The 25853-nt window shown below is 52.8% G+C and overlaps 7 protein-coding genes across 7 annotated transcripts; 4 read left to right on the forward strand and 3 right to left on the reverse strand.

The window, feature by feature from the left end:
* Positions 1-62: 62 nt before the first annotated feature.
* CGCS363_v000263 (putative FAD-linked oxidoreductase) lies at positions 63-1721 on the forward strand (the record flags this gene model as incomplete). Its single annotated transcript, XM_036632112.1, has 2 exons — positions 63-737; positions 792-1721. The coding sequence occupies 2 exons, from the start codon at positions 63-65 to the stop codon at positions 1719-1721; spliced, it is 1605 nt and encodes a 534-aa protein (XP_036502680.1).
* A 1003-nt stretch (positions 1722-2724) lies between these two features.
* CGCS363_v000264 (uncharacterized protein) lies at positions 2725-2997 on the forward strand (the record flags this gene model as incomplete). The annotated part of the gene is made up of 1 exon (XM_036632113.1): positions 2725-2997. The coding sequence occupies one exon, from the start codon at positions 2725-2727 to the stop codon at positions 2995-2997; it is 273 nt and encodes a 90-aa protein (XP_036502685.1).
* Positions 2998-3661: 664 nt separating this feature from the next.
* Positions 3662-4669, forward strand: CGCS363_v000265 (Short-chain dehydrogenase TIC 32; the record flags this gene model as incomplete). Its single annotated transcript, XM_036632114.1, has 1 exon — positions 3662-4669. One exon carries the CDS (start codon positions 3662-3664, stop codon positions 4667-4669), a length of 1008 nt encoding a protein of 335 aa, XP_036502686.1.
* A 1497-nt stretch (positions 4670-6166) lies between these two features.
* MX1 (Interferon-induced GTP-binding protein Mx1) lies at positions 6167-8806 on the forward strand (the record flags this gene model as incomplete). Its single annotated transcript, XM_036632115.1, has 2 exons — positions 6167-8191; positions 8246-8806. The coding sequence occupies 2 exons, from the start codon at positions 6167-6169 to the stop codon at positions 8804-8806; spliced, it is 2586 nt and encodes an 861-aa protein (XP_036502683.1).
* Positions 8807-11647: 2841 nt separating this feature from the next.
* On the reverse strand, positions 11648-15481 carry Mutanase-0 (Mutanase; the record flags this gene model as incomplete). The annotated part of the gene is made up of 5 exons (XM_036632116.1): positions 11648-12551; positions 12616-12808; positions 12866-14634; positions 14693-15342; positions 15398-15481. The coding sequence occupies 5 exons, from the start codon at positions 15479-15481 to the stop codon at positions 11648-11650; spliced, it is 3600 nt and encodes a 1199-aa protein (XP_036502684.1).
* Positions 15482-17806: 2325 nt separating this feature from the next.
* Positions 17807-20983, reverse strand: CGCS363_v000268 (uncharacterized protein; the record flags this gene model as incomplete). The annotated part of the gene is made up of 4 exons (XM_036632117.1): positions 17807-17858; positions 17915-17947; positions 19832-20312; positions 20377-20983. The coding sequence occupies 4 exons, from the start codon at positions 20981-20983 to the stop codon at positions 17807-17809; spliced, it is 1173 nt and encodes a 390-aa protein (XP_036502687.1).
* Positions 20984-23354: 2371 nt separating this feature from the next.
* Positions 23355-24035, reverse strand: CGCS363_v000269 (uncharacterized protein; the record flags this gene model as incomplete). Its single annotated transcript, XM_036632118.1, has 1 exon — positions 23355-24035. The coding sequence occupies one exon, from the start codon at positions 24033-24035 to the stop codon at positions 23355-23357; it is 681 nt and encodes a 226-aa protein (XP_036502688.1).
* Between the last annotated feature and the right edge of the window lie 1818 nt (positions 24036-25853).

The raw sequence follows: 25853 nt of genomic DNA on the forward strand, positions 1-25853 counted from the left end.
AGGCGGTTCTTTAATTATTGATCGTCAACTTCATATTCATAAAGATGCAAAAGACGTCAAAAATGAGAGCCGCAGGTATTGGCTTGCTTGTTTTCATACAGAAATCTTTGGCCATCTCCGTTGGGTGCAAAACACTCGCTCAGGTGTCCCCGGATATCACTTTTCAACCAGGATCTGCAGTTTCGGAGTATGAAAAGCGCAATTTCTGGTCCAATACCCGTAAGGCCTTGAAGGTCTCTCACACTTGCATGAAAGTTGGTAAACTGATCGGCTACGGTGTAGAGATACTCAACCCAGGCTGCATCTTTGTGCCTACCTCAGCTCATCAGGTCAGCACCGCCATGAGCGCAGTGAAGTCCGTCAACGGCTCCTTCGCCGTCAGAGGCGGTGGTCACACGGCCATTCCGGGGGCGAATAGCATCGACGGAGATGTGCTCATCGCCTTCTCCAACATGACACGACTGGAACTCTCCGCTGAACGCAGCCACGTTCAGCTCGGTCCAGGGCTGCGTTGGGGAGAGGTTTACAACGCCCTTGAGCCGTACGATCTTACCGTCGCCGGCGGCCGCGTAGCACCCGTTGGCGTTCCGGGGCTGTTGTTGGCTGGCGGAATAGGCTTTTACAGCAACAAGTATGGCTTCTCAGCCAACACGGTCAGCAGCTTTGAGGTTGTCCTCGCGGATGGGAGAATCGTGAACGCGACCGCTTCTAATGAGTACAATGACCTCTTTTGGGCGGTGAGCATTCTCCGAGAAATCTGCGGCAGAGGTCGAAGCTGATATTGCTCCCAGTTGAAAGGAGGCGGCCCGAACTTTGGACTCGTCACATCGTTCGAACTCCAGACCATACCCAGCCCAAGAGTATTTGCCGGCGTTCTGCAATTCGAGTCTTCCCAATTTGAAGCCTTCTTTGAGGCTGTCGCTGCCTATTCCGCGGACATCTTCGACGCAAAGTCACACATCATCCCCACAGTAGGATTTGCCAGAGACGATGGTACAGACGAGATCTCGGCCTACGCATACGTCGTGTTATTCTACGACGATCCGTATGAGACAGAGCCTGGGATCTTCCGCCGGTTTCTCGACATACCCAACGTCGGCAACACGCTGAGTCACCTGACTGTCGCAAATCTCGCTTTTGAGACTGGAAAGTCCGTCATGGATGGCCAGGGTGATATTCTCACCGGAGGAACGATCGCGTCAACGGACTTTGAAGGACTGCTTGCCGGCATCCAACTCATCGGCGAGATCTTCAAAGAGGCGGTAAGATCGATCCAGGCACAAGTTCCTGCCGGTACCTTCGCATCCACGGAGGTGTACTTCCAGCCCCTGGGCCGAGACTTCATCGCCGCCTCTCAGAAAGACGGTGCTGGTGGAGGGCCTCTGTCGCTGGACGAGTCCGTGGGTACATACATCGTCTATGCCATTGCGTTGACCTGGGTCGACTCTCAGTACGACGACGTTATCTCCGCTTGGATTGAGAAGACAGTCCAAACGATTGACAGTGCCACGGGTGAGGCAGGCCTTCATCACCCTTTCAGATATATGGGTGACTCTGGCGCTTTCCAAGTCGTTGATTTCTTCGGCGGCTACCCTGCCGACGCTGTCAAGCAGCTGAACGATGTCGCACGGAAATATGATCCTGATGGATTCTTTCAGAAGAGCATGCTGGGTGGCTTCAAGTTGTCCGCCTCGAAGGGATCCAGCAACAACGGTGTGTGAGGTGTTGACGGGAGTCAGTCCTACGACGCCGGTATCTTTGGACAGGGGGACGGCAGGGTCTCGGGACTTCATGGCTTTGATGTCCCCGTGTAAAGATAAAAACACGAATGCCAGTGTGTTGGATAATCTGGTCGTGAGGGAACATCCTTGAGGATACGTCTTCATGATATCAAGGCTTGTAGAAACTAGTCATCTCAAAAAGACCGCCCGCTCTGCGCGGATTAAATAAGTAGCAGACGTAAGATGCCAAGCCAACATCAACCAAAACTCCCCATCACCAACAGCAAAAAGACCCTGCATAAGCGAGACCCTTTTCAGATACCCGGCCAGTGAAAATTCACAGAAAATGAATGCCCCCTAAAATTGCAGTGCTGCTGGCTACACCCGCTCGCCGACGCGCCTGAAGCGTGGTCTTTTTAGCAATCATTACCCCTGTCGACCATGTGCCCCCCTCCCCAGAGACTTTGGTGCCTGCACTAGCTCACGGCTGCCAGAGGGGGGGGCTTTTTACACATGTCGGGTTCTTTTGGCCAATTCGAATTACTGCCTACCAAAAAGACCGCTTGGGGATGGGTAGTTTCTGGAGAGGGTGGACCATGGGTATTTTTGATGACGACGCATGCATTTTGGAATGTTTTGGGAATGTTTCGCTGTTCGATGTTCGATAGACTACATGATTTTGTATTTTTGTCCGCGTGAGGAAAGAACCGCAAAAAGACCCTTTTGAGGAGCCTGTGGTGGCGAAGGAGTTCGACTCCTCGTCACTGAGGATTGACGCTCCTCAGCACATGAGGATCGCGACCACCGCAGCGGTCTTTTCATGACCTTTCGAGAGCCTGTGAGGATTTGGAAACGGTGTATAAGAGATCGATGAAGGTTAACGAAAAAAGCTTCCATTTTCAATCTCTCCATCACTACTCTCATCAGAACCCAATTGCGAAGACTCTTGTCCACGTTTCCCTGTCACTTCCAGCCCGTCGCATCACCTGCATCCGTCGCGAAGATGTCTTCCCAACAGCCAAACCAATACACCACCCAATACGTCGCCGTCCCCCGTCAGCACCAAGACCAGACGCCGACACATTTCACATATCAACAGCAGGGTGGTTCCGCTACGCTCAACACCTGGCTCTCCCAGGGCGAGTCTGCGAGTCCGTACCACAACATCGGGGCATACCGGCCGGTCACCGGCTCCGAAAGTGGGGCCAGTACATGGGGTGCGGCACCGGGTAGCAATGGAGCTACGCGGGGCAGCGGCCAGGGCCATAGGAACTGATCCTGGCAAAGGAGCTTACGAAATTGACGAATGATGTATGAGAGGAATATTTTTTGATCGCTCAGAGGATCACATAGGGGCGTGGGGGCTAGCATGGAGCAGGGCGCGGGATGCGGGACATGCGGCATATGCGGCCGCCGTGGGTCCGCACGCTTGGGGGCGGTAACTGGAGACCAACAACTTTTGGCGTTATCGGGGGTCAATTAGAGATAACACAAGGATCATTTTCAATCTTACCCGAGTTCTTTGTGCTCACAGGCAGGCTTCCTGAGGTTCGTGAAGTGGTAACGCCGAAAGAGCAGCAAATTGGGTCTTGCCGCCGCTTACGGCCGCTAAATCCGCATGCTTCGACCATGAGCCATAGACACCAACCACTCAGGACTCAGCAGGACCGAAAGACCTATCCACCTGTTGCAGCGCCACAAGACTTTACGATGTGGATAGCGATACTTTCTGAGCGTTTTCCGAGATGTGGATGAGAGCCATGATACGACATGGCATGTGTAAGACCATCGCAGACGATGGACTGGGATGGGTATAAAGAGACGGCCATGATCGACTGATTGAAAGCAAAGAGGCATCACCAGGTTGTTCATCAGCATCTCAAGTCACTGCGCCAACTTACACTTCACAGACCTACCTTGGCCTCATCACCACTTACACCATGGCACCGACCTACGACAGCACCACACGCGCCAGCGAGCTGGTGCCCATTTACGCTCCTCACATCGCAGGCAAGACTATCCTCATCACCGGCGTTTCTCCCGGGAGTCTTGGTGAAGCCTTCGTGAAGCAGGTGGCAGTCGCCAAGCCGTCGACTTTCATCCTCGGAGGTCGCAATCTATCCAAGTCCCAACCACTCATCGACTTCCTCGCCTCATCACACCCAGACATCACCATAAAGCCACTTACCTTGGACCTCACCTCCCTCGCCCAGGTCCGCGAGGCCGCGTCCCTCGTCAACTCCTGGCAAGACGTCCCTCACATCGACCTCCTGGTCAACAACGCCGGCATCATGGCCGGCCCATACGTCCTCACCCAAGACGGCTTCGAGTCGCAGTTCCAAACAAACTACCTCTCGCACTTCCTCCTCACAAACCTCCTTATGCCCAAGATCCTCGCTTCCCCGGACCCGCGCGTCGTGAACATCGGCAGCGGCGCGCACCGCCTAGGGCACATCCGCTGGACGGACCATGCCTTCGACAACGGGGCCAACTACGACTGCTGGGCGGCGTACGGGCAGTCCAAGACGGCCACCAGCCTGTTCGCGGTCGCGCTGGCCGGCAAGCTCGGGGCGTCGCGGGGCCTGCATGCGTTCAGTCTGTGCCCGGGCTTCGTGAACACGAACCTCCTCAGCGCGGCGCACGGGGCGGACGACATCCCCGCGCTGCTGGAGAGTTTGAGGCGGGTGGACGCGGTGATGGGCACAAAGTATCTCTGGGGCATGGGCGGCATCGCGCCCAAGGATATGGACCAGGGAGTCGCGACGCATGTTTATGCGGCCTTTGACCAGGAGCTGAAGGGGCAGGAGAGGAACGGGGAGTACCTCAACCACTGTCGCGTCGCGGATCCGTATGAGGAGGAGGTGTACTGCTGGGCGACGAGTAAGGTTGACGCTGACATGCTGTGGAGGTTGAGTGAGAAGCTTGTTGGGCAGGAGTTTGCGTATTGAAGCGGGAGGTTGACACACGGGCCCTTTTGGAAACGTCAAGTTGGCATGCAGACGTATGTAGTTTCACGGCGGCTGCATCGTTGGTGAAGCACTTCTGAGATGGAAAATGAAGTCATTGTTGTCGCTGATGGACGTGCGCGGTTGAAGACGAGTGGACGAGTGATGTTGTGTTGAGAGAGAGACACAGACGCAGCGGGGAGCTTGAAAGTCGGAGACCGAAGCACTCGCCACAACTTTCTCCAACCAGCCACAGATTTGCACCAGCCACAGTATCCGCCCGATCTAGAACCTCATTAGTCATTCGTGGCTTACCCCGGTCTGCACCGCCACAGCCATCCCTCCATTTCCACTTAATTGTTCTAAAAGAATACTCCGCCCATCTTCCAACTTGCACAAGTGGCGAATTCCAAGTCCAAGTCCCAAATACCGGCACGGCACCGTTGTACCTTGGCGCTCGGTTTCTCGCTCCTCAACAGCACCTTCATTCGCTTAAAATGCCAGCCATCGGACGGGCTTGCCCGAGGGATGATTGGGCAACAAGTGGCCTCCGACGCGTACGCCTCGTCATGCGAACCGTTTCCTGCGCCGACTGCCTGGTACAGAGGAGAGGGACAGACACAGAGAGACACAGAAAGAGACGACTCAAGTGCTAGTCAAGCCAAGCGGGTGCTGCGGAGAACAGCGAAAATGAGGCTGTGCAACGCCGGACAGCCGACGTCATTCGTCCGACATGCCCAACATCAGCTCGTTTGGGTCTCACGTCCCCCCTCCATCCCCGAAAGTCTGTGGCTTTGCCCTTGCGCAGACATGGATGAGCTTCGGTCTCCCCACGTCTTCGTTGATGTTTCCCGGGATTAATCAGTGTCAATCTCGGATGTTTGCTGGGCCTCTGCCGAGTGGCAGGATTGACGGCACCTTATTGTACATAGTATTCACAAAGGGCCTGAACATACGCCTACAGGCTGCCTCAAGCCAAGCAATATCCATGGAGGAGAGGATTGCTAATCGCTGCATATTCCTGCCACCGCACCAGAGGTGGCAACCTGGTAGGCGAAGCTTTTGCTTTTCTCCACGTCGCCGGTTGGCCACTGGTATGTCATGGGAGCTTACGACGCCAGCCTTGCGACGACTTAGAGGCCAGATCCAGGCACCCGTTCATAGCCATTGGAGAGGTGCGCCCCCAACCTGGCACATGTGATGTTCGGTCCAGACGTAAGTGTCTCTGGGCTGCGTAATTATACATAAGCTTAAGCTAGGCATACTCCATCAAAAACCGGCTTCCCTCTTTAAAAGACTTGCTGCCGCTTTCTTACTCTCAGACCCGCGGCGCTTCTGCTCTACGAAACTGCTTCTTCCACACATACACACACTCTCCCCATACACATTGCTTCTAACATACATCGTTGCATGACACTTATGGGATCATTGTACGAAGAATCTCCAGCAGGCCGTGACTATCGCTCAGCAGCTAACGCCTCCATCAGGCCCGAACGCGAAATGGCTCCGACCATCGACTCGGCGCTGGGGACGGCGGACATGGCCAACGAGCAGCGCGGCCTGCTCGAGCTCATCGACAAGCTGCAGTTCGCCCAGCTCGACAATGTCAAGCTCCCGCAAATCGTCGTCGTCGGCGACCAGTCCGCCGGCAAGAGTTCCGTCCTCGAAGCCATCACGGGGACGCCGTTTCCCCGCGACGCTGGCGCATGCACGCGCTTCGCGACCGAGATCCGACTGAGGCGGTCCGCCGAGGCGACGCTCAACGTCTCCATCATCCCCGACAAGAACCGCAACTTTAGAGAGCAGGAGAGGTTAAAACAGTTTGGCGGCGCGGTGGACACCGACATGTCGTTTGAGTCGCTCATGAGGTCGGCCGTGGAGCTGATTGCGCCCAAGAACATCCCCGGCCGCTTTGCCGCCCGCGATATCTTGGTGGTAGAGAAGCGTGGACCGGACATGCCTCTCCTCACACTGGTCGATCTTCCTGGTCTCGTCAAGAACGCCAACAACGACCAGTCAATGGACGACATCAAGACCATTGAGACTCTCTGCGACCGCTACATGAAGTCCTCCCGTACCATCATTCTCGCCGTCGTCGGCGGAAACACCGACTACGTTCAGGCCCCGATCCTTACCAAGGCGCGCCACTTCGACCCCTCCGGCAGCCGCACCATCGGCGTCCTCACCAAGCCCGACCTCTGCGAGTCCATCGGCCTCGAAGACAAGTTCATCGAGCTCGTCCAGAACAAGGACAAGCAGAACTACTTCAAGCTCGGCTGGTACGTCCTTCTCAACCCGGGCCCCCGTGATGCGGGCCAGCCGTGGCCCTCCGCCCGCGAGCGCAGGCAGCGCGAGGAGGAATTCTTCGGTCGCGGCAAGTGGCGCGCTTTGCCCGGCTCAATGTGCGGCGCCGGGGCGCTGAAGCAGAAGCTCTCCGTCCAGCTGCAGCGCCACATCGGCCGCCACGTCAAGACGCTGCGCAAGCAGATCCAGAACGCCCTGGACGACTGCGACGCCGAGCTCAAGAGCATGGGCACCGGCAAGGACACCGTCGAGGAGATGCGCATCGAGCTCGTCGAGCTCTTCTCCGCGTCCAAGGAGCTCGTTATCCCCGCCGTGTACGGCTTCTACAAGAACCCGCCGGGCAAGAACTTTTTCCGCGCGACCGCCGACCCGCGCGGCACGCCGGCCCAGAACCTCCGCGCCCGCGCCATCGAGGAGAACGAGAAGTTCTCGCACCGCATCCGCCAGAACGGGCGCAAGTTTGGCTTCGCATCCTCCACGGACCCGCGCTCGCCGACGGGCGCCGACGGCAGCGTGACCATCTCCGACAGCGGCAAGCGCGACTTCGTGACCAAGGAGGTCGAGATGCTGCTGCGGCAGATCCGCGGCTCCGAGTTCCCGATGGATCCCAAGCCGCGCGCCGTGTACATGCTCTTCCAGAGCTACTCGGAGAACTGGCCGCGGCTCGCGCAGGAGCACAAGGACAACCTCGGCGTGGTGTGCAACGAGTTTCTGAGCGAGGTCATCGACTTTGCGTGGCCCGGGCGCATGCACGACCCGCTGCGCTACAACTTCCTCGATCCGCAGGTGAAGAAACTGATGGCGAGCGCGCAGGAGGAGCTCGAGCGCCTGACGCAGGACATGAACCTTGAGATCCAGCCGTACGACCCCGAGTACGAGGAGCGGCTGCGCAAGTGGCAGCTGGAGGCGACCAAGGACGGTGGAAGGTACACGGAGGCGCAGGAGGTGTGCGAGAAGATGTTGATCTTTTACGAGCTTGCGGCCAAGACGTTCATCCGCAACACCATCACGCAGGTTGTGGAGCGGCACTTGCTGCAGGGCATGTATGGCATCTTCAACTCTGTTGAGATCCTGAGCATGCAGAATGAGACGGTCGAGGGTATTGCTGCGGAGAACAAGGAGACTAGAGACCGTAGGATGACGCTCAAGGCGCAGAAGGTCGCCATTGAGGAGGCCAAGGATATTTGCGCCAACCTGGCCATGAGGAAGGAGTTGAGGATGGTAAGTCAATCCCTATCCTACAGTTCACAAGCGATGATGCTAACTGAGACCCAGTACGCCGACGAAGACCGCGATTTAGAAGAAACTTCAGACGAAGAGGACGAGAAGCCTCGCGAGCGTGAGACCCCACGCGAGACAAGCCGTAAGCCAGTCTCGACCCCCGCGCCCGCGCAAGCACCACCCGCCGCACCAGCCCACCGCCCAACCCGCTCCCGCGATGACCGCGAACGTGAGCGCCCTGCGGCGACATCCCAACCAGAGCAGCAGCAGCAGCCCGCGGCGCCCAACGGCAACTATACCTACGCGGGCCACCCGACGCCGGTGCAGACAGCGCGCCAAGAGGCCCCGCGCACCAACACGTCGACCTCGGAATGGGATGAAGAGTACTACCGTGCGCCCGCCCAAGCGCCTCCCGCGGTGGCGCCGCCCCCGCCTCCCAGGCCCCAGAAGCTGAGGACGGAGGAGGGCCTCGCGCCTGAGGCGGCGGCGTCGTATGTGCAGCGCTCGCCGAGCTCGATTGGCGAGCAGCAGAATGGGTATTATGGGCACGAGCAGGAGTATACACCGAGCTCGGGCAGGAGGGTGACGGCGAAGAAGCTTTTTGGTAGAGGTTGAGTGACGGATTTGATGAGCGACAGGATTGGCTTGGGCGGCACTGGCGTTTGAGCTTGCTTTTTATTAGTTGGGTTTCTCTTGTTTGAGCCATAGAGAGATCTCTTGAAGTGAGGGGTGGGGATATGCTCATGCTGGACTAGACGAGCATTTGTCAAGATTAGATAGTTTGATACCATTATATGAAAGACTTCATCACACCCATGTTAACGAAAGTAATTTCACACATCGTCAAGTCAGCATGCACGTCGCCAAAATTTACTAATCCTTTCTCGACGTGAGGCTCGGAATAGATATGCCCATCGGCGGGGTATTGCTGAGGCGCAGTCGACAATCTTCCTATCAAATGCGCGCACGTTGTCAGGCTCTCAAGCAGGCTGTCGCCAAGACTTGAACAGCAAACTACTGGTTCAAGGCATTGCCCACCCTTTCCATCCACCTTGAAATCGTATTCCCAGCCTGAAGCGAGTGAAAGTACTGTTGCCAGTCCAGATGGGAGAAAAACGGCTAAGTTTTCGTCTCAATCTTCTGCAACATTTGGCGCCTGACGATCCGAAATCCCCAGCAGCTTTCTGAAGCTTCCCGCTGCCCTATGGCAGATCCATTGAGCATCGCCGCAAGTATAGTCGGCGTCGCAACTGCCGCGCTCACCGTCACGAAAGGCCTGTACCGCATCGCCGATGGCATCGGATCTTCAGGAGTTGAAGTCCGAGCATACGGCGACGAGATAGGTGCCTTCTCCAAGGTACTTTGCCAACTTCGAGCTCAAGTTCTTGGACAAACCACGGCATCCCCAGAGCTTCAAACCCTTCTGGACGACGTGGTGCAGCTATGTGACAGGACTTTGTCGCCTGTAAAGGCCATGATGCAGATACTCAACCCCCTCCTGGAGCGCATAAATAGCAACAGTAGCAAGTTGAGTCATTTCGGTCTGAGGCTCCAATGGATTTTCAGCTACAAGCAGAAGCTGCTGTTCTATCGAAATGCCTTGAGCGCACAGCACCGTCTGTTGCAGACTTTGTTGGAACTGATCATCTTGCAAACGACCAAAGATAGGTCACCGGAGAATCTTTGGTAAGTTGGTAAAAGGAAGAACGACAAATTCAGATGTTCTGTGAACGTGCTAAGAGGTGCAACCCATAGTCTGCTGCATATGTCGCTTCAGCAATCTACCGAAGTTACAGCAACTACGGTCTATGGACCTCGCGATAGACAAGCTTCTCTTGGTGCGAACTATCCCCAACGCCAACGCGAAGTCATCTGGCAGCCCAAGGCCATTGAAGACAAGCCCCAAGACTTGATGGAAGGGATGGCAGACACGTCGGGCCAACGAACCGCTGCTGGCGCAAATCTGCCACTCGAGGATGGACCCAGTGATTCGGATCCGACTAATACGCTAGTCAAGTCTATCAACGGTGCAGTGACGGAAGTCAACGAACTTCTCAACCTAGAAGACCGCATAGATCATTGTCTGGATCCAGACAACCAGGCTTCGCTTGTACGGATAGTTCGCGACATTGGCATTACCGTTCCTCGGGCATTGCAGCTTGCGTTACAGGAGTTGAGACAGAACGGTATGGGATCAAAGTTCGACCAGCACTGGGAAGATCGAGTGGTAAGTAAATATATATATGTCATAATATGACACTCATACGTTTATTAATCTACGATAGCTCTCATCCAAACCTCTTGATTATTGCAAGCCGTGGAGATACACGAAGACTATTGCCCTTCTCTTACACTGGGTTGCAGACGATTTGTTTGTTCTCCCTGAAATTAAAGATCTCGAGCGTTGCATGAGAGAGGACTACATGATGGAGACTGAAACCTTTCCCATTCCGTCTCATAACGCACACCTGGAGTTGATGATGAAAATAGGGTCTTTTATCAAAGAGCATAACTCGGGAGACACCTTGATAATTTTGTACTACGCGGGATATGGGAGGATGAATGGTGCTAGACAAAGTATCTGGCAGGCGTACGTATTGCCGTCATTCTTTTACAGATTCTATGCTAAATGTGAAGATAGGACAAGGCAGGCTGACTCCCCTTGGCTGAAGTACATTTCCATTCCCGTTTATTGACATAGTACTCTTCTAACGAGATACCAAGCTTTTCTGCAACACAGATACTTTTAAATCGCATCAAAAGCGACGTCCTCATCCTCCTGGACTGCGCATCAGGGACAGCGAGCTCGGACTTTCACAGCGGCAATAACCTCGTAGAAACTATTTGTGCTTCATCATTAGAGGACGAACCACCTGCTGCCCCAGGTAGATACTCTTTCACCGATTGCCTTATTGAGGTTTTGCAAGAATGGCGTCTTAAGGTCTTCTCTGCAGCAATGCTGCATTCAGAATTGCTCAACCGGCTGAAACACCCTCGGCCAATCACCGTCAATGGGGCTCTCTTCGAGGCGAGGGCTACCCCACTCCATTTCATGCGAACTTTGAATTCCGGCACACCAAGCATTGAAATATCTTGTAATGGCAGGAAGAAGGTGAAGGATTTGATATCCACCACCGATGGTGTCCAGTACCAGAAAGGCTAGTCCGTCGTCTAAACAGTTTCCCTTCATAGTTGAGAGTTTTGTTGATGGCCATTTCCAAGATATCTTTCATGCAACAATTGATGCATGTCTTCTGTTTGTGATGACGATAGAATTCATTACGCAGAGTTACTGCTGTCCTTTTCTAGAAGATTTCAGTACATGCCTTGCTGATGCCCACTGAACTATCTTCTAGAATTAGATCACCAGCTAGGCGCGCTCGTCCTTATCCTGACTTAAAGTCGTGTCAAATGATTTCCAACGGCGTATGCCAGCTTAGCGTAGATAGGCAGCTACTAGAAAGGATTCGTGATGTTCCTCGTCAGAACAGTCCCGTTCCCAAAGACCGTTCCACTCTTCAAGACATCCACTCGCCAAGGATCAAAGTTCGGAGGCGGGTCATCAATCCGAGTCCCGTTCGCAAAGATGATCCCATTCCACGGCGCCGCCAACCTCTTGCCCGACTTCTTGACCAGCGGATTCCGCCGCTTGCTGACGTAGCAATTCTCGCTGACCATGTACAGATTCAACCCCAGCGCCAACGTCCGCAACTCGGCCGCTAGATTATTCTCGTTGTGCTCTCCGGACACACGCATTCCTATGTAGTCCATCAGCAGAACGGTCGGAAACATCTCCGGGGTCATCGCCGCCACGCCGCCGTAGTACAGCAACGGCGTGGTGAGGTAGTTTGCCAAGTTCTCGAGCCCGTAGAACACCGCGTCCTCGTGCTTCGCATTCAAAACCCACTGCGATACGAAGAAGTCACCACCGTTCGACGGCTCGGCGCGCCTGCGCTCTGCGTCGTAGAACCCTGTGGCCTGGTAGGCGAGCAGCTCACCGGGACTTCTGCCCACACCCTCTTCCCAGCGGTCGGTGCGGTCCATGTGCTTTCCCGCGAGGAAGATGCCCGACGCCGGGTCATCCTGAGGGACCCTCGCGTCGACGCCAAACTGATCGAGGATGATGGCTACGCAGCCCCTGCCGTCGTTCTGCTCCATGAGCTCGCCCATGACCCGGTCCTGCAACTTAGTCGCTTCGGTCAGGCCGCGGCAGCGGTTTTGGATTCCGCGCAGCTTGTCGAATAACTGGGCCATTTCATTCCCGTCGAAGGGATGGCCACCACCAAACAGGCCGCCCCGGAAGGAGACCATGTCTCGCATCCACAGGAAGATGACCTCACCAGGATTTCTGGCGTAGAACCTTATAGATGTCAATTTCACAGTCATGGAAATTGATGATGGTGGTGCTCGTGGGAATAACTCACTCGTTGATGTCGTCAATAACATCTTGCAGCGTGACCCCCGAGGCTCCTACGATTACAGTCGCTCTGGGATCGGACACGTGGAAGATGTGGAATTCGTCATCCGCGAGAGCTGGTCGAAGATCAAAATAGCGGGCACCAAGCGCCAGTTGCCCCGCGATGCTATAGGCTTGAGTCTGGGTGTCCATGGAGGTGCCTGTAGGAAACGAGGTTAGAACAGCAACTATCCAAACACGTGTCAAGGTATGCTTACCGCCCCATTTGTACTTCCCAATCCTACTCATTCCAGCATCATGAGCCCCCGGCATGATGACGTGCTTCACGAGCCTTCCCTTAATATGTTCCTTGATGGAATCCATCCAAGCCACAGGTGAGCTATCCAGTGTAAGAGAATGATGGTACCCGTAGCTCTCGCTTCCTGTAATCACGAACGTGATAGACACTTCGGTTTCTGGAACCTCGTATTCCTTGACGCCTAGTCCCCAGCCGTTCAGGTCAACCACGAACCGTATAGGCCTGTCAGCGGGATAATGTGTTGTGCACCTGATGCGGAATTCATGGTTCGTGCCTGCGACTTCAAAGTACGCCTCGCCGTTGTCGTCAGCTCTGCTTGAGCCTGAGGTTGCCCACCGGGCCTTATTCTGACGTGACTGTCCCGGCGGGATATCGTCAAAGTCAGCAGCAATCTGGTAGTAGTTGGAGCGGTCCTTTATATAGCGGAAGGTGTACGGCGTGAGGTTGACGATTGTGATGTAGTGCATGTTCGTGGGCGGCATTGGGTATCTAGCATGCTGAATGGCTGGCATTGTCCATTCACGCCACGTGTTGTCTCTGACATCGCACCTGTCTCCTTCGTCTATAGGATAGTCCAGGCGGCATGCGTCTGAGGGACAGTACCCGCGCGAACAAGCAAACTGGCACAGCCCAAAGTCCTTGATCTCATTCACGGGGTCGCCAGTCGTATCCTTGATCGGCGGTGGTTCGTTCAGCCCGCCCTTGTCAGAACACGTGCAGACGCCCCGGGGACAGAACCCAAAGTTGCAAGCGAATTGACACAACCCGCTGAGGCCGTTGTCCGAACTACCCCCGGTACATGCGGGAGGGAGAAACTCGGAGACAGTGGGATTTTTGATAGGTTGCTTGCTTGTGCTGCAAGATTCCGAAGGGCAAAAACCGCGAGGGCATGACCACCCGCAGAGACCCGTGTAGCTCTCACTCTTACCCGCAGCTGGGAAACCAGCCGGGCCTGTGGTAGGAGGTTCAGAGATTGGGGCGCCGATGGCGAGACACTGACATGCTGAGACGGGGCAGTAGCCGTACTTGCAGGTAAATTCGCAGAGCTTGGTGAAACCAGTCGCGCCAGTGCCTTTGATGCATTTCTGCTCGTCGCGTGATAGTGCCGGTGTGGCGGAGATGGAGCCTGCAGCCATCGCACTCCCAACCCACGCATTCCAGTTGGTGAGACCGCGTTCTGCGCAGTTGTCTGTAATGGAACCACCGTCGATAGTGGCGATGTTCGCACCGCCTCTATGAAGAGAGATGGATACCGAACCCCTGCCCTGAAATGGCACGCTTCCGTGGTAGACTCCGATGCCCCCGTCCGGGACGGACGTCCAAGTTCCGGCCTGTGAGGTTCCCCCGACGTTGACAGTAACATCTGCATGCGAGCCAAGCACAGCCGAAAAGAAGATCCTGTCTTGCATGACTTCGGCCGGCGAGAACTCTAGCTGCAACTGGCTGGCGGTATTACCGGATGTCTCGCCATCGCTGCACGTGGCTGCAGGGGTTGTTCTGAACCATCCCATGATGCCCTCCTGGGTCACAGTCGCTTTGCCGTTCTTGTAGTAATCGATCCAGAAGGGAAGTGTCATCCTCCAACCATCGTGGGGCATGTCTCTCGCGAAATTGAAAGGGGCTCTACCCGTGACAAAGGCGTCCATGGCGTTAGGACGAAGAGGACCGATATGATGGGATTCTCCGTAGTCATTCCAGGAAATGATTTCAACGTAGCTTCGAGACCAACTATGTTAGCTGCCGTCCGGAAACAAGCATGGGAGAAACCAACGAGAGAGAAACATACTCTGGCTGATTGTAAACAATCTGGATCCAGCGGTCGTGCCACAGGTCGTCTCCGCGCCACAGCCAATTTTTGTTATAGCCGGGGAGATTCGTGTAGAACCACGGCGACGCAGGCATCATGTATGGCTTACTGTTATCCCCATCCACCCTCAAATACTGGTAATATGAAGCATCCACATATGTATCCATGTTAGTGTTTCCCCAAGGCCAGGCAGCCCAGTTGAAGAGACCATCAGCAACTCCACCTGCCAGTTCTGCTGCCCTCTTGGCTCCCTTTGAGGACCAATCGGGCATAAAGAAGCAGGGAAAGGAGCGCTTGATGTCGACCCAATCTGCAGCCTGTTCGGGGCCTTCGAAAGTGGACACAAGCGGTGTCCCGTCGCTATGCTTGAAGTATTCAGGCCTGGTGGCGTACTTCTTCAATAGGTTGAGAACGTCATCCTTAGGCCATGGGCCCCCGCCGGCGTAGTCGAAGGAAAAGATGAGCTTGAAGCCCATGTCGCTGGCTACCTCAAAGACGTTCTCTAGCGACGCAGCGTTCATGCGCTCGCCGTAGGCAATGTTAAGGGCGAATCCGTCAATGTGGGCCTCTTGAGCGAGACGGATGTCGTCACGCCAGGTGGCAGTAGAATATCTCCCAGTGTTTCCAACCTATTTACAGTCAGTAGTGTTCTAAGGAAATGACAGTTCACCTGGCGTATCGTACCATGAAATGGGCAAACACCGCTTTGGCTTGCACATGGCAAGCGCTTGCGAGAACCGCCAAAGATGTGAGGATTGGAAACCTCATGATTGCTGATTGCCAGTGAGTCTCGACAAGGAACTACGAAGGCAGCTACCATATTCGATTCTTCATGTCGCAGAAAGCTGTTCCTCGGTTTATAACTACTTCGCTCAAACCTTGTCACGACACGATTCCGGGCAAAGTCCATATCAGCTTAGCCGCGTGAGAAAATCCTTGGAGCAAAATGTCTTTGCCTATTGTTCCGCACACGAGATACCAATGTTGGACGTGATGGATGTGATTACATTGCCAAGACACGGAAGATCTTTTTCGAAGCTCAGTAACAACCTCGCCACCGTGACTTTTACCGTCAAACCAAACGTGTATTGAGTCCTGGGAGTGAGATTGGGGTCTAAGTGCCAAATTGAGGTTGAGGTGCGATGCTTTCCTACGGCACGGGCTCTGAATGACTTGTGATATGGACGGCAAAAGCTACTGTCCTCTGATGAAGTTGAAATACGGCTTTCCTCTTTCCGCAAGAGGTTGAAAATGCCTCACCCCGCAGGGCTAGCCCTTGCAATCCTCGGAGCGGCTAGGCCGTGACATCTGACAACATGACCAGGGAGGTTTAGGCAGCCAAATGAGAGACTGGCCATCATCTGCGTTCATGTATGACTTCTGTTGGCCAAGCTGGATCAGTGTTCTCCAACAAAGTTCCTTGATCACGATTGCCAATCAGCCTTTGCAACTTCTGCGACTGAGAGAAAAGTTCAGCAATTATAGATAACCTACATTGGATAGCTCAAGGACATCATTTTCTCTATTTGTTAGCGGCTTTTCTTATCACTCTCGCTTTTGTCCGACATCAGCTGGAAGCATTCCAACGGAGGGAGGGTGGGAATGTCGGTCTATTAACCTGCCGAGCTGCCAACCTAGGCTAACCTTGGTCCACCTTACCAGGGGTGAGCAGCAGGCACCCGTGGATCTTGCCGAGCCGAGAAAAATGCTTATTATGAAGCTTGTCTGGTGCAGATCTTGGCAGCTGCGACAGGGTTTCGTTAAGGAAAACCCCGGATAGTTAGTTGAATTCCACACTACAGACATGCAGAGAGGGTTCAGCAACGGAGCTACTAGTTCTTACTTACCTAGTCTGGTAATGCGTATCGTCGCTCGATTCGATTTCCCATACTTCTTGCAGGTTGAGTCCAAATCTTGCACTCCTTCGCCGTCAGCTTACCCAACCAAAAGGGGCGAACGGCCGAGCGGCACAGCAAAACGTTGGTGGCATACCTTTTACCGAAGTTCCTGCCACCCAATGCACTACTTCCCCAAACTTGGAAGGTCACTAAACTACCTGCTAACCCCATCACACGGGAGAAAGTTTCCATATCATTTGATACCATCTCTGGAGCCTATCTGGGCATCACTTTGTCGCGCGGCAATGCCTGCATTGACACTCCGTAAAACAGGCTCGGTATCTCTCGTCGTCGTCGTTGTCCGTAATCCCCCCCCCCCCCCCCCCCCCCCCCCGAGTTTCCGCGAGGGCGGGAGTTTCATTACGGAGTTCCCTGATGAAACGTTCAAAGAGGTTGCTGTGTCTGAAAGGTGGACCTAGATGAAAACCATGCTTGGTTTTTAGAAATGACTCATGCTACCTTGATGAGGGAAAAGAAAATCGAATAACTAGATTAGCAGTTGCTTACGCACAGGTTAAATCTACAGTCAATGATTCATTCCCTACCTCATTCACTTTGCATCCATACCTAACTCACCTTTCAAAGCATCCGACTCTTCGACTCTGAATTGAACTATTAAGCAGTTTTGAGTGCCTAAGCCATGGCATCTCAAAGCACAGCGCCGTTCCCGTGGATTCATCTTCCATTAGAGCTTAAGCTCATGGTCCTAGAAGAACTATGGCAGCTAGGACCAACTGCTGGGAAGAGTCCTTTTACACGCTGGTCTACAGTATCGATGGATTGGTACAAGTTTTTCACCTCTCGGCTCTGGAGAACAATAAAGCTCAGGTCAGACATGCCGTTTGATATGAAGTACTTCAAAGCGTTTACCACGTACTCGAAGAAAGTTTGGGTCAGAAAGATTTCACTTCATGTGAGCTTCCAAGAGTACACATGCCAGCAATGCGGCCACGAAGAAAGCGCGGAGACCAAGGCAGATAACAATAGGACTTTCTCCAACAGTCTTCTAAGCCTTTTTCATGTGCTGTCTAGTTGGCCTGGGCAGGCAGGAGGTCCAGAAGCCGATATCATCCTAGAGCTCAGCGCTAGCTCTCCGAGCGATCCCAAGCATCATCAGACATCTTTTCGAGATCATGAGCGCCAGGTCATCGCCCAGTCGCCTGGATACTCGAGACTGAATGCCAAGAAGCGACTTCTAGGCCAGCTTCTTGAACTCCAACTCGGTAGATCTGGCCTTCCAGAGGTTACTGTGATCAGGAAACTCAGTATCAGTCAGAAATGTTTACGAAGCCTGTCGTCTTACTCCTTGAGGAGTATACTCAGCAAACTTCCGAGTCTGCGAGACGTTAATTATGAGCCTTGGCGGGGTGCGGACGAGGAAGATCAGAGCCAACGAGAGCACGCGAACGCCTCCTTGCTCCGCTATGCAACACGCTTCACCAGCCTGCGCACGCTTACATTGTGGGAAACACAGTCCCGGAGACTACATGAAAACACACTTTATTCTAAGACTTCGAATAAGGAACTGACTTCTGAAGCGACAATTGCTAGCTTCAAACTGGAAGCACTGGCAATTTCCCATGCAACAGACGCAACAAGCCTTCTACGATGCTTCCATGACGCCGCTAGCAAAACATGGAGTCTCGGGATATCATCCAGATCAACACTGAAATACCTAGTCCTTACCTGTCAAGCCCAGGGTCTAGCTGCGAATGCAGCAAAGGTTGACCAAGTCTTGTTGGCCGCTGCTAAAGCAGCCTTTTATATGCCATGCTTACAGGCTATGGAAGTATGGGCCCCTGGTATACACGAGGGCTTTTTCTTCAGGTATGAGCTTATTGAAGGCATCGGCTTACTCACAGTGGGGGCCACTTGGAGCGTCAAAACGCGAGATTCTAAGGTGTCCATCGCGTGGGAGCGGGCAGCACGGAGGCACTCAGTTGCTAGGTTCGAATTCGACATCAAATTGATCGAAAAGGACGATCTGCGAGCGCCGACGAGCATTTTGAAGTTCTTAAAGTTTGGCCACAAGTTGCGAGAGTAAGGACAATCCAGAGCTGTACCGTGGAATTCAAAGATGAAACTTGGAAATGTTCCAACCTCACAGTTAGGTTTTTGAGAATCAGGTGTTGAGGGGCCGTACGAGAGAGAGAAGTTAGACTATATGATGACGAAGCATGGCGAGTTCGCGGTCGATATCATAAATGTCTACATCCTGTCTAAGGTAGCGAACAGAAGTTTAGTTGATCATGATATTGCTATTAAGTGGATAAGATCTAAGAGAGTGGACATTGAAGCTTACCTCCTAGGAAAGAGTATCTAACGTCTCAAATTCAATATGATATCAGAATAAAATGGGCTGTAGATCGAACGCCGGTATATGATCTTCTCACAATTAAGAAGCGGGCGTATACAAATAATCGTCTCGCAAATGTGTATCGTAAACTTGTCCTACGGTCCCTCACTAACTACCAGTAGTGTACAATCCCTAAGCATCACAAAGATGATGGAATATAGGAACTAACTATCTTCAGTCCGGAATCATGACCGTAATACTACCTAGATGTCAACGATAGATATTCCTCATAATAAGATTGGACATTGGACACATTATCATCTCACCACATATGGCTAATGCTCTGTCATCTGATACTTGCCGAAGTGATATGCCTAAGACGGCCAGCTTGGAGTCGTCTTCCTCGAGACCATTGCGGAGCCAAAGGCACAAGCTGGGATCAGGGCTTCTGATAGTCATATCACAACCGCAAAATTCATTTCAGTTGATCTGAACTATGAGTTGACTGTTGAAACCCTGCTGGTGTGGTGCTTCTGTATCAAACTACGAAAATGGTTCATGTGGTCGAATCATAATTACTTTGCTTAGGTCTGAGTAGAAAAGTTGCTGATTCCACTTGGATTAAATTCTGATCTCACAGTATTCGCATGTTTCACGTCTTCAATGGTGCATGCATGTGTTTTCATTGTTCTTCTATGTTTACTATTACTCAGACACAGGTCGAAGTGAAATTATCTGCTAGTCTCTTCATTAATAAAGCGTCGAGTCAACACAGATCAGCAGAGCTTGCATGTTGCCTCTGGACAGGACCCGTGGCTGCACGCAAAACTGCACAAATGTACATAGTCATCGTCAGTGACGCCGTCAAGGGGACAACCGTCAGAGTCTACGACAGGGGGACTAGCCTTGGCTGTGTCAGCGTACTCAAGACACTGGCACGCCGTCGGAGGACAATAGTCATAAGTGCAGCTGAACTCGCACAGCTCCTTGAAGTCGCCGCTAGTGCGGTAAGGTGATACCGTTCCAGAAACACAGGCAGGACCGGATGGCGCGGTGGTCGCTGGCTGGGATGATTGGGCAGTAGTCGTCGTGGCGGATGTTGTTGTCTGAGGTGGGTAGGAGTATGGCGGGACAGCGGAAGTGACGTTGGGGGTTGAAGGAGGAACCCACTCAGGACGGAGACAGGCAAGGGACAACTTTGGAGTCTGCCTCTTGGCCTCATCAACGCTGGAGCTGTATCCGAATACAGTACCAATGATGAAGGTCCGATTTGACGCGTCATAGTAGGCGGTCGTATTGCCTTCGTCGATAGCACCAGTGCCAATCATCCACGACCAGTCTGTGATCTGGTCTGTGACGTAGGCCGTGGCGGTAGAAGCATCTTCCAGGGATTCCGAGTTCAAAGCTTTGAATCCGAGAGGTTAGAATTATGATTGCAGTAGAAATGGCACAATAGACGGCATGCTCACCGATAACATCACCTCGAACAAGACCGAGTGTGTCCTGGCAGCTAACAGGCACAGGATCGAGAATCAGTGCCGAGCAAGGAACATCTGGGTCCTCCTGGAACCAGTTCCCCGTAAGACTTGTCTCCATATCGGCGCGACACTCCTCAGACAGAAAACCACAACCATGATCGATTTGTTCGGTAGGATCCGGTCGAGCACTAACAAAGTAGTGACGGCAAATGAACCAAGACGGGTCCATCGGCAGAGGCAAACCCTTTCCTCCGTCCATCAGGGCGGAAGGTAGACCAAAGGTGAGGGCCGTGACCTCGGTTGACTGATTTTTGGCAAAGGAGTCCGGCCATGGGACATCGTTGGCAATGCGGAGGTGGGCTTCGAAGCCGTCGACCGACGAGCCTGGGTAGGGCTTCGTCCAGTCGAGGCCGCTGAATGTCGCGACATCGGCGTGAGCGGGATGCTGAAAGGCCGCTTCTATCTCGCTCCAGGCCATGCGAGCAAGATTGGAGCCGTTGGCGAGAAACTCTTGGTTCTCGAAGTAAACATATGGCATAAAGTCGTCGGCGGCCCCGAGGGTCGCCGCCAGTAAAGCCAAAAGAGAGTAGTAAGTCATGATGAATGCCTCTACTTTACGAAAGCATGAGAATGTCAAAAGGAGAAAGAAATGCTTCTGGTTTTTTCCCTTTTCTCGAGACTTGGCTAGCGAGGGAAATAAGTGTGGTCAGTAAGGTTAAGGCTCAGGCCGAGGGTACAAGAGCAGCAAAATTCATACACCAGGCTCCAAGCCATGTAAAGGTCCATGATTGAAGCTATCAACCGAGCTTGTTCAAGCGCCCCCCGCCTACGTCGGCAACAATGTTGCCGACGTTTGCTGCCAAGAAGTCCGGACATGGCTGTTTTCACAGAACACGATGATGCCTTGCAAAATTACAAAAGACCCCTGGCTACCGGGGTGGGAGGGGGACCTCTCACCTGGCAAGGCTAAAAGCGCAATTTAACATCGCCAACGGGTCTGCGGGCCGGGGTTATCGAGCTTTAGGCGCCCCGCTAAGCGAGACCTGGATCTTTGAAAACCCATACGATGATTTAGCCCTGTAAATACACAAGGTGATGTGCTTCATGTTGTTGTTGGCCCTGACGCCCCGCCACTGCATGCGTTCAAAGTGCGGCACGACGCAGCGCCCCGCGCCGAGTGCAACATAACGATTGCCACTAATGATTGTGGATAGCAAATTGGTAACACATGTCGGCTGCACTGTTCAAGCAAAGCATTTTCCTATTCGAGAAACTGCCCCATCCGATCCCTGACCACTAAAGCTTATCTCCCCAACCAAGTAGTGTCTGCAGTCTGTTGGTTCTTTTCAATGCCAGGGGTACCGAGGTCGACGAGGGAGGGTTTCTTTGTCGCCTGTCATGACTGCAACAGCGGAAGGCTCGTCAAAAGACTGGAATGAGACCAACAGGCAGGGGATGGGGGCCTTGCGATAACCCACATTGAGTGGGTGCGTATAACAACAAGTTACAAAATTGCTGTTATCACGCAAGCCATAAGCAGCGTCCCTGAAGGGCGTAGGCTGGGCGAGGATGAAGCTTGCCAATCAGCGAGTAGCAAAATAACAAGGAAATCAGCGGCCGGTGGCGAAGAATGAGGAACACCTTGGAGAAGAGCACTAGGATGGTTGAAATGTCAAGAAAAGAGGATTGAGAAGGCTTGGTATCTGTGTTCTAAGCGAAGAGACTCTCTGTGAGTGAACCCAATAGGAACTGTCTGGGTATACATGTACAAGTCTGCTTCCTGGTAAAGTATCTTGCCATTCATTTTGAATTGCAAATAAGTCTCCATTCCTTTTAGCCCTCGAGAACGTAGAAGTGGCTCTGCGTCATGTTATGGAACGAAATCAGGGCCTATGGTTGGTGCAACTTCACGGCCTGCCAGATCAACACAGGCTTTGAGGCCTTGCTTATTTTCGGGATTCTCATCCTTAGTGTAAAAGCTGGGTTGGTAGGTGGTCTTTCAGGATGATTTGGAGCAAGATGCGGGACAAAAGAACAGAAGGAACACACCAAGTAAGACACGAGCCATGTACCGCAAGCATCATCATGTTCGCTTCAATATGCATTCGTGTCTGAGTTTAGGAGAATGCCTCGTTTGTTTTGACAGAGTCACTGCCGATATCCGTTGCCAAGAATCTCGGTGGTTCATCCCTTTGCAGCCGAGACAAAAGTCCCTCTTCGGCCCGCGATCGATAGCATAGTGCAGCACATGATCTTCAACGGGCCCCTCCCGAGGCTAAGGACAGCCAGGGCTCCTGGTAAGCTAAGGAATGTATCCTGGAGTAACAACTGAGTACTTCCTTCAACTTCACGCCTGCGGCGATGTCTTCGGCGTTGTTGGTTCGCATGCTGAACATGGATCTTAACGAGCAGCTGGGCAAAACGCCCTACGCCGGATACGACCTGCCCTTTGTGATAGCAATTATGGTTGCTGCAGAGTTCAGGTAGGCACGCTACCCCTGTTGGACGAAATTGACCACTGCCTGGTTCGACTGGGATTGAATTTCTGTTGGTTCTAAGTGGGGACGCAAACATTGCAAGGCAGGGCCAGGGGCTTTCTCGCTGCAGCAGGTGTGTCGATTCATCCGGCGGATGAATCTCCAACCGCAAGAAAGACCGATGGGAAATATGAGGCAAATGGGGCGCAACACCGAGGTTCAGTCTTGGGCTTCTACAGATGGGTCGAGCCCTTTGCAAATCCATTCAATGAGTCAACATTTCTCTGGAGTCAAAGACGTGCGACAGGAAGCTGACCCTGAATCAACCTTTTGTCTACCTTGGTCAAAGATGTTTGCACTTTTCAGAATCTTTCCTAGTATCCACAATAAATTATTATAGGAGGCATGACATGGTAATCTGTGAAACATTACGAGGCATGAACAAGATCTACTGTACATCATAACAATACTACCTTATACTACATAGAAAATTTACTTCTTGCTTTTTAGTTGACACTGAAGATTTTGTTTCATCCCCTCCCAACCCTTCAGAGCGTAGATGTGGCCATATGAATACACCCCAAATAGAGGCTTCGGTTTGACCGTGTATGTCTTACCTATCCCATCCACCCAGTCCTTCAAACCTTTCATGATCTTAGGATCGTCATCTGGTAACTTCTCCATTCCGAGCTTTAACTTGACTGCTTGCCAGAGTTTTGCATTCTTCAGCATATCCGCAGGGTCTATCGAACCTTTATAGCCATCGAAAGCACCGCCGTCTTGGAAAAAGGCTTGCACAAAAGTCTGACGGATGTTGCGCTTTTTCTGCATATCTTGTGACCGCACCTTGAGAATACGATCCACAAGAGGCTCAACAGCTGCAAGTTCCTTGTAAACCTCGCTGGAAGTGCTGGTACCGTATTTCTTGGCGGCAGCATTGAATGTTTGGGCGAGGTCTTCGGTAAAGCTGTTGTAGTACTTCAAGTCGTCTGTGATTTCCGCATCATTCTCCTCTATGATCTCCCTCATTTTGTCTTTGGGAACCCCCCGCATATCTGGGATCTTCGCAGCGCCGTTATTTCCCTCCTTCAGTAACAACTCTCCTGTTCGCTCGGGATTGTCGAGGTCCAGTTCGACGTTGCATTTGGCTCCTGTTTTGTCGTCTCTGTTCATGTATCTGCAGACGAAGTCGGGGAATGGCAGCATGTTGCCATCTGGGCCGACGTTTTGTGGAAACGGCTTGAGATCGCCTTCGAGGAGGGGAGACTTGACAGGGTACAGCAGCCTTTGAGACTGCCCGTACATCTTCCATTCCAGCCTGTAGGCAATGTAGTATAAGACCGTCTCAAAGGCGTGAGACGGACCGGCAGCGACAGCTAGCTGGCCAAACAAAAGTAGTAAGAGACCGAGGAACTTCATGATGTCTTCGTGCTAAGTAAGACCTGATGACGTGGAGAGTGCTGAGAGCAAAAAGCGATAGAGACTCTCGAGAAGATAGAAGATGAGTTCGTAGGTGTGTGCGTAGAGAGGGGGATTTGAAGCAGATGTACATGCTTAAGAGAGAAGATATTTCCCTGACGAGACTTGCGAGAAAAGATCTCATGGAAAAGCCAAGTTCAACGGAAGTTCTATGACCATAGCGGAACTCCACATCCAAAGAGGAGGAACAAAAGAGGGGAAAGCCCTCCAACAAGACCCCCGCCCCTACCTTCCTGAAGTTCTGGTAGTCATGGACAGTACAAGCAGCCGACCTAGCTTCAGAAGGAGAATGCTTTGCTTCAACTGTGATTGATCCCGAAGGTGGTGTTGCGAAATAGGCATCCATTAGCCGACATACTCGGAATGGAGAAACAGGCATCATCTCCGTCCGTCCTGTGAATAGATGCACATGAGACCGCATCGCACGACATAGAGGGGCTCTTGCCGCTACCTAGAATCCATTAGACACCTACCAAAACCGATCTGTTCTGCGATGACTTTGTTCGGAAATGAGCCGTGAGCCGGCTGGGCTTTGCTCAACGTGAGAGCGAAGGAACTTGATTCATCGACCCAGGGTCCGCTCACGTACAATTCAGGCTAGAAAACTTCGTCCACGCCGCAGGTGAGGCTTCTGCCTGAGCGGAGCCGCTAATCAAGCACTTCTCTTGCAATCCGCGGATTTGGGCCGGTATAATGAGTCGCTGCAGCCTGCAGCGGGGGTAATAGCCTTGTCACATGTTGCGGAGGTTCCAGGCTCAAGACAAGAACCAACATAGATTGCAGACTGCATGGTCAAGCGGAGGTCTGGCTGATTGTACATATCTGGCAGGCCAGCCGTGAGCACACTACAAGTTATTGGCTCATTTGACCCATGAGATGTCGGATGTGAGAGACTTCTTCCAACAGGGGTCTAAAGCTTGACTGTGCCTTGACAAGGGTCTATCTAACAAGGCTTCGTGAACCCCTGAACCAGAGAGATTTCAAGATTGCCCAGGCGGCTAAGGCGGGTTGGACAGTGGAGCCCAGGTTGACAGATGGCCTGAGCAGACAAGGATGTTCCGGTTGCGGGCACAACCGCGCGGTGGCAAGTGACTGTTGGTTGTTGGAAGACGGTCCAAACCATCCTATGCATGTTTGATTGCACCAACCTATTGGAGGATGGACAGAAGACTGATGTTTCCTTGGGGACCTTGAAGATGGTATTCTAGCCCCGCTCCCTCCGTTGATGCCGCTTATGCGGGCCAATGGAAGATAGTTCGACGTTGGGATCCGCTTACACGGCCTCACGCCAACATTAGGCTAGGCTGAGTAGAAACGGACATGGATCAAATTGCAGCAGAATGTCATCTTTGGGGCAGAAAATCTTGGTTACACTCCAATGCTGGACACGTTCAGAAGAACGCATTTCCACCGCTCAAGTAGCCTCGTTCCTGCCGTCATTTTCTTCTGACATACTCAAATCTATCAAGATCGTATCTCCATTTGTTCACATCCACCTTGCTGGCTTTCACA

This window comes from Colletotrichum siamense, assembly GCF_013390195.1.
Source record: "Colletotrichum siamense strain Cg363 chromosome Unknown KSG_Cg363_contig01, whole genome shotgun sequence".
Lineage (NCBI taxonomy): Eukaryota > Fungi > Ascomycota > Sordariomycetes > Glomerellales > Glomerellaceae > Colletotrichum > Colletotrichum siamense.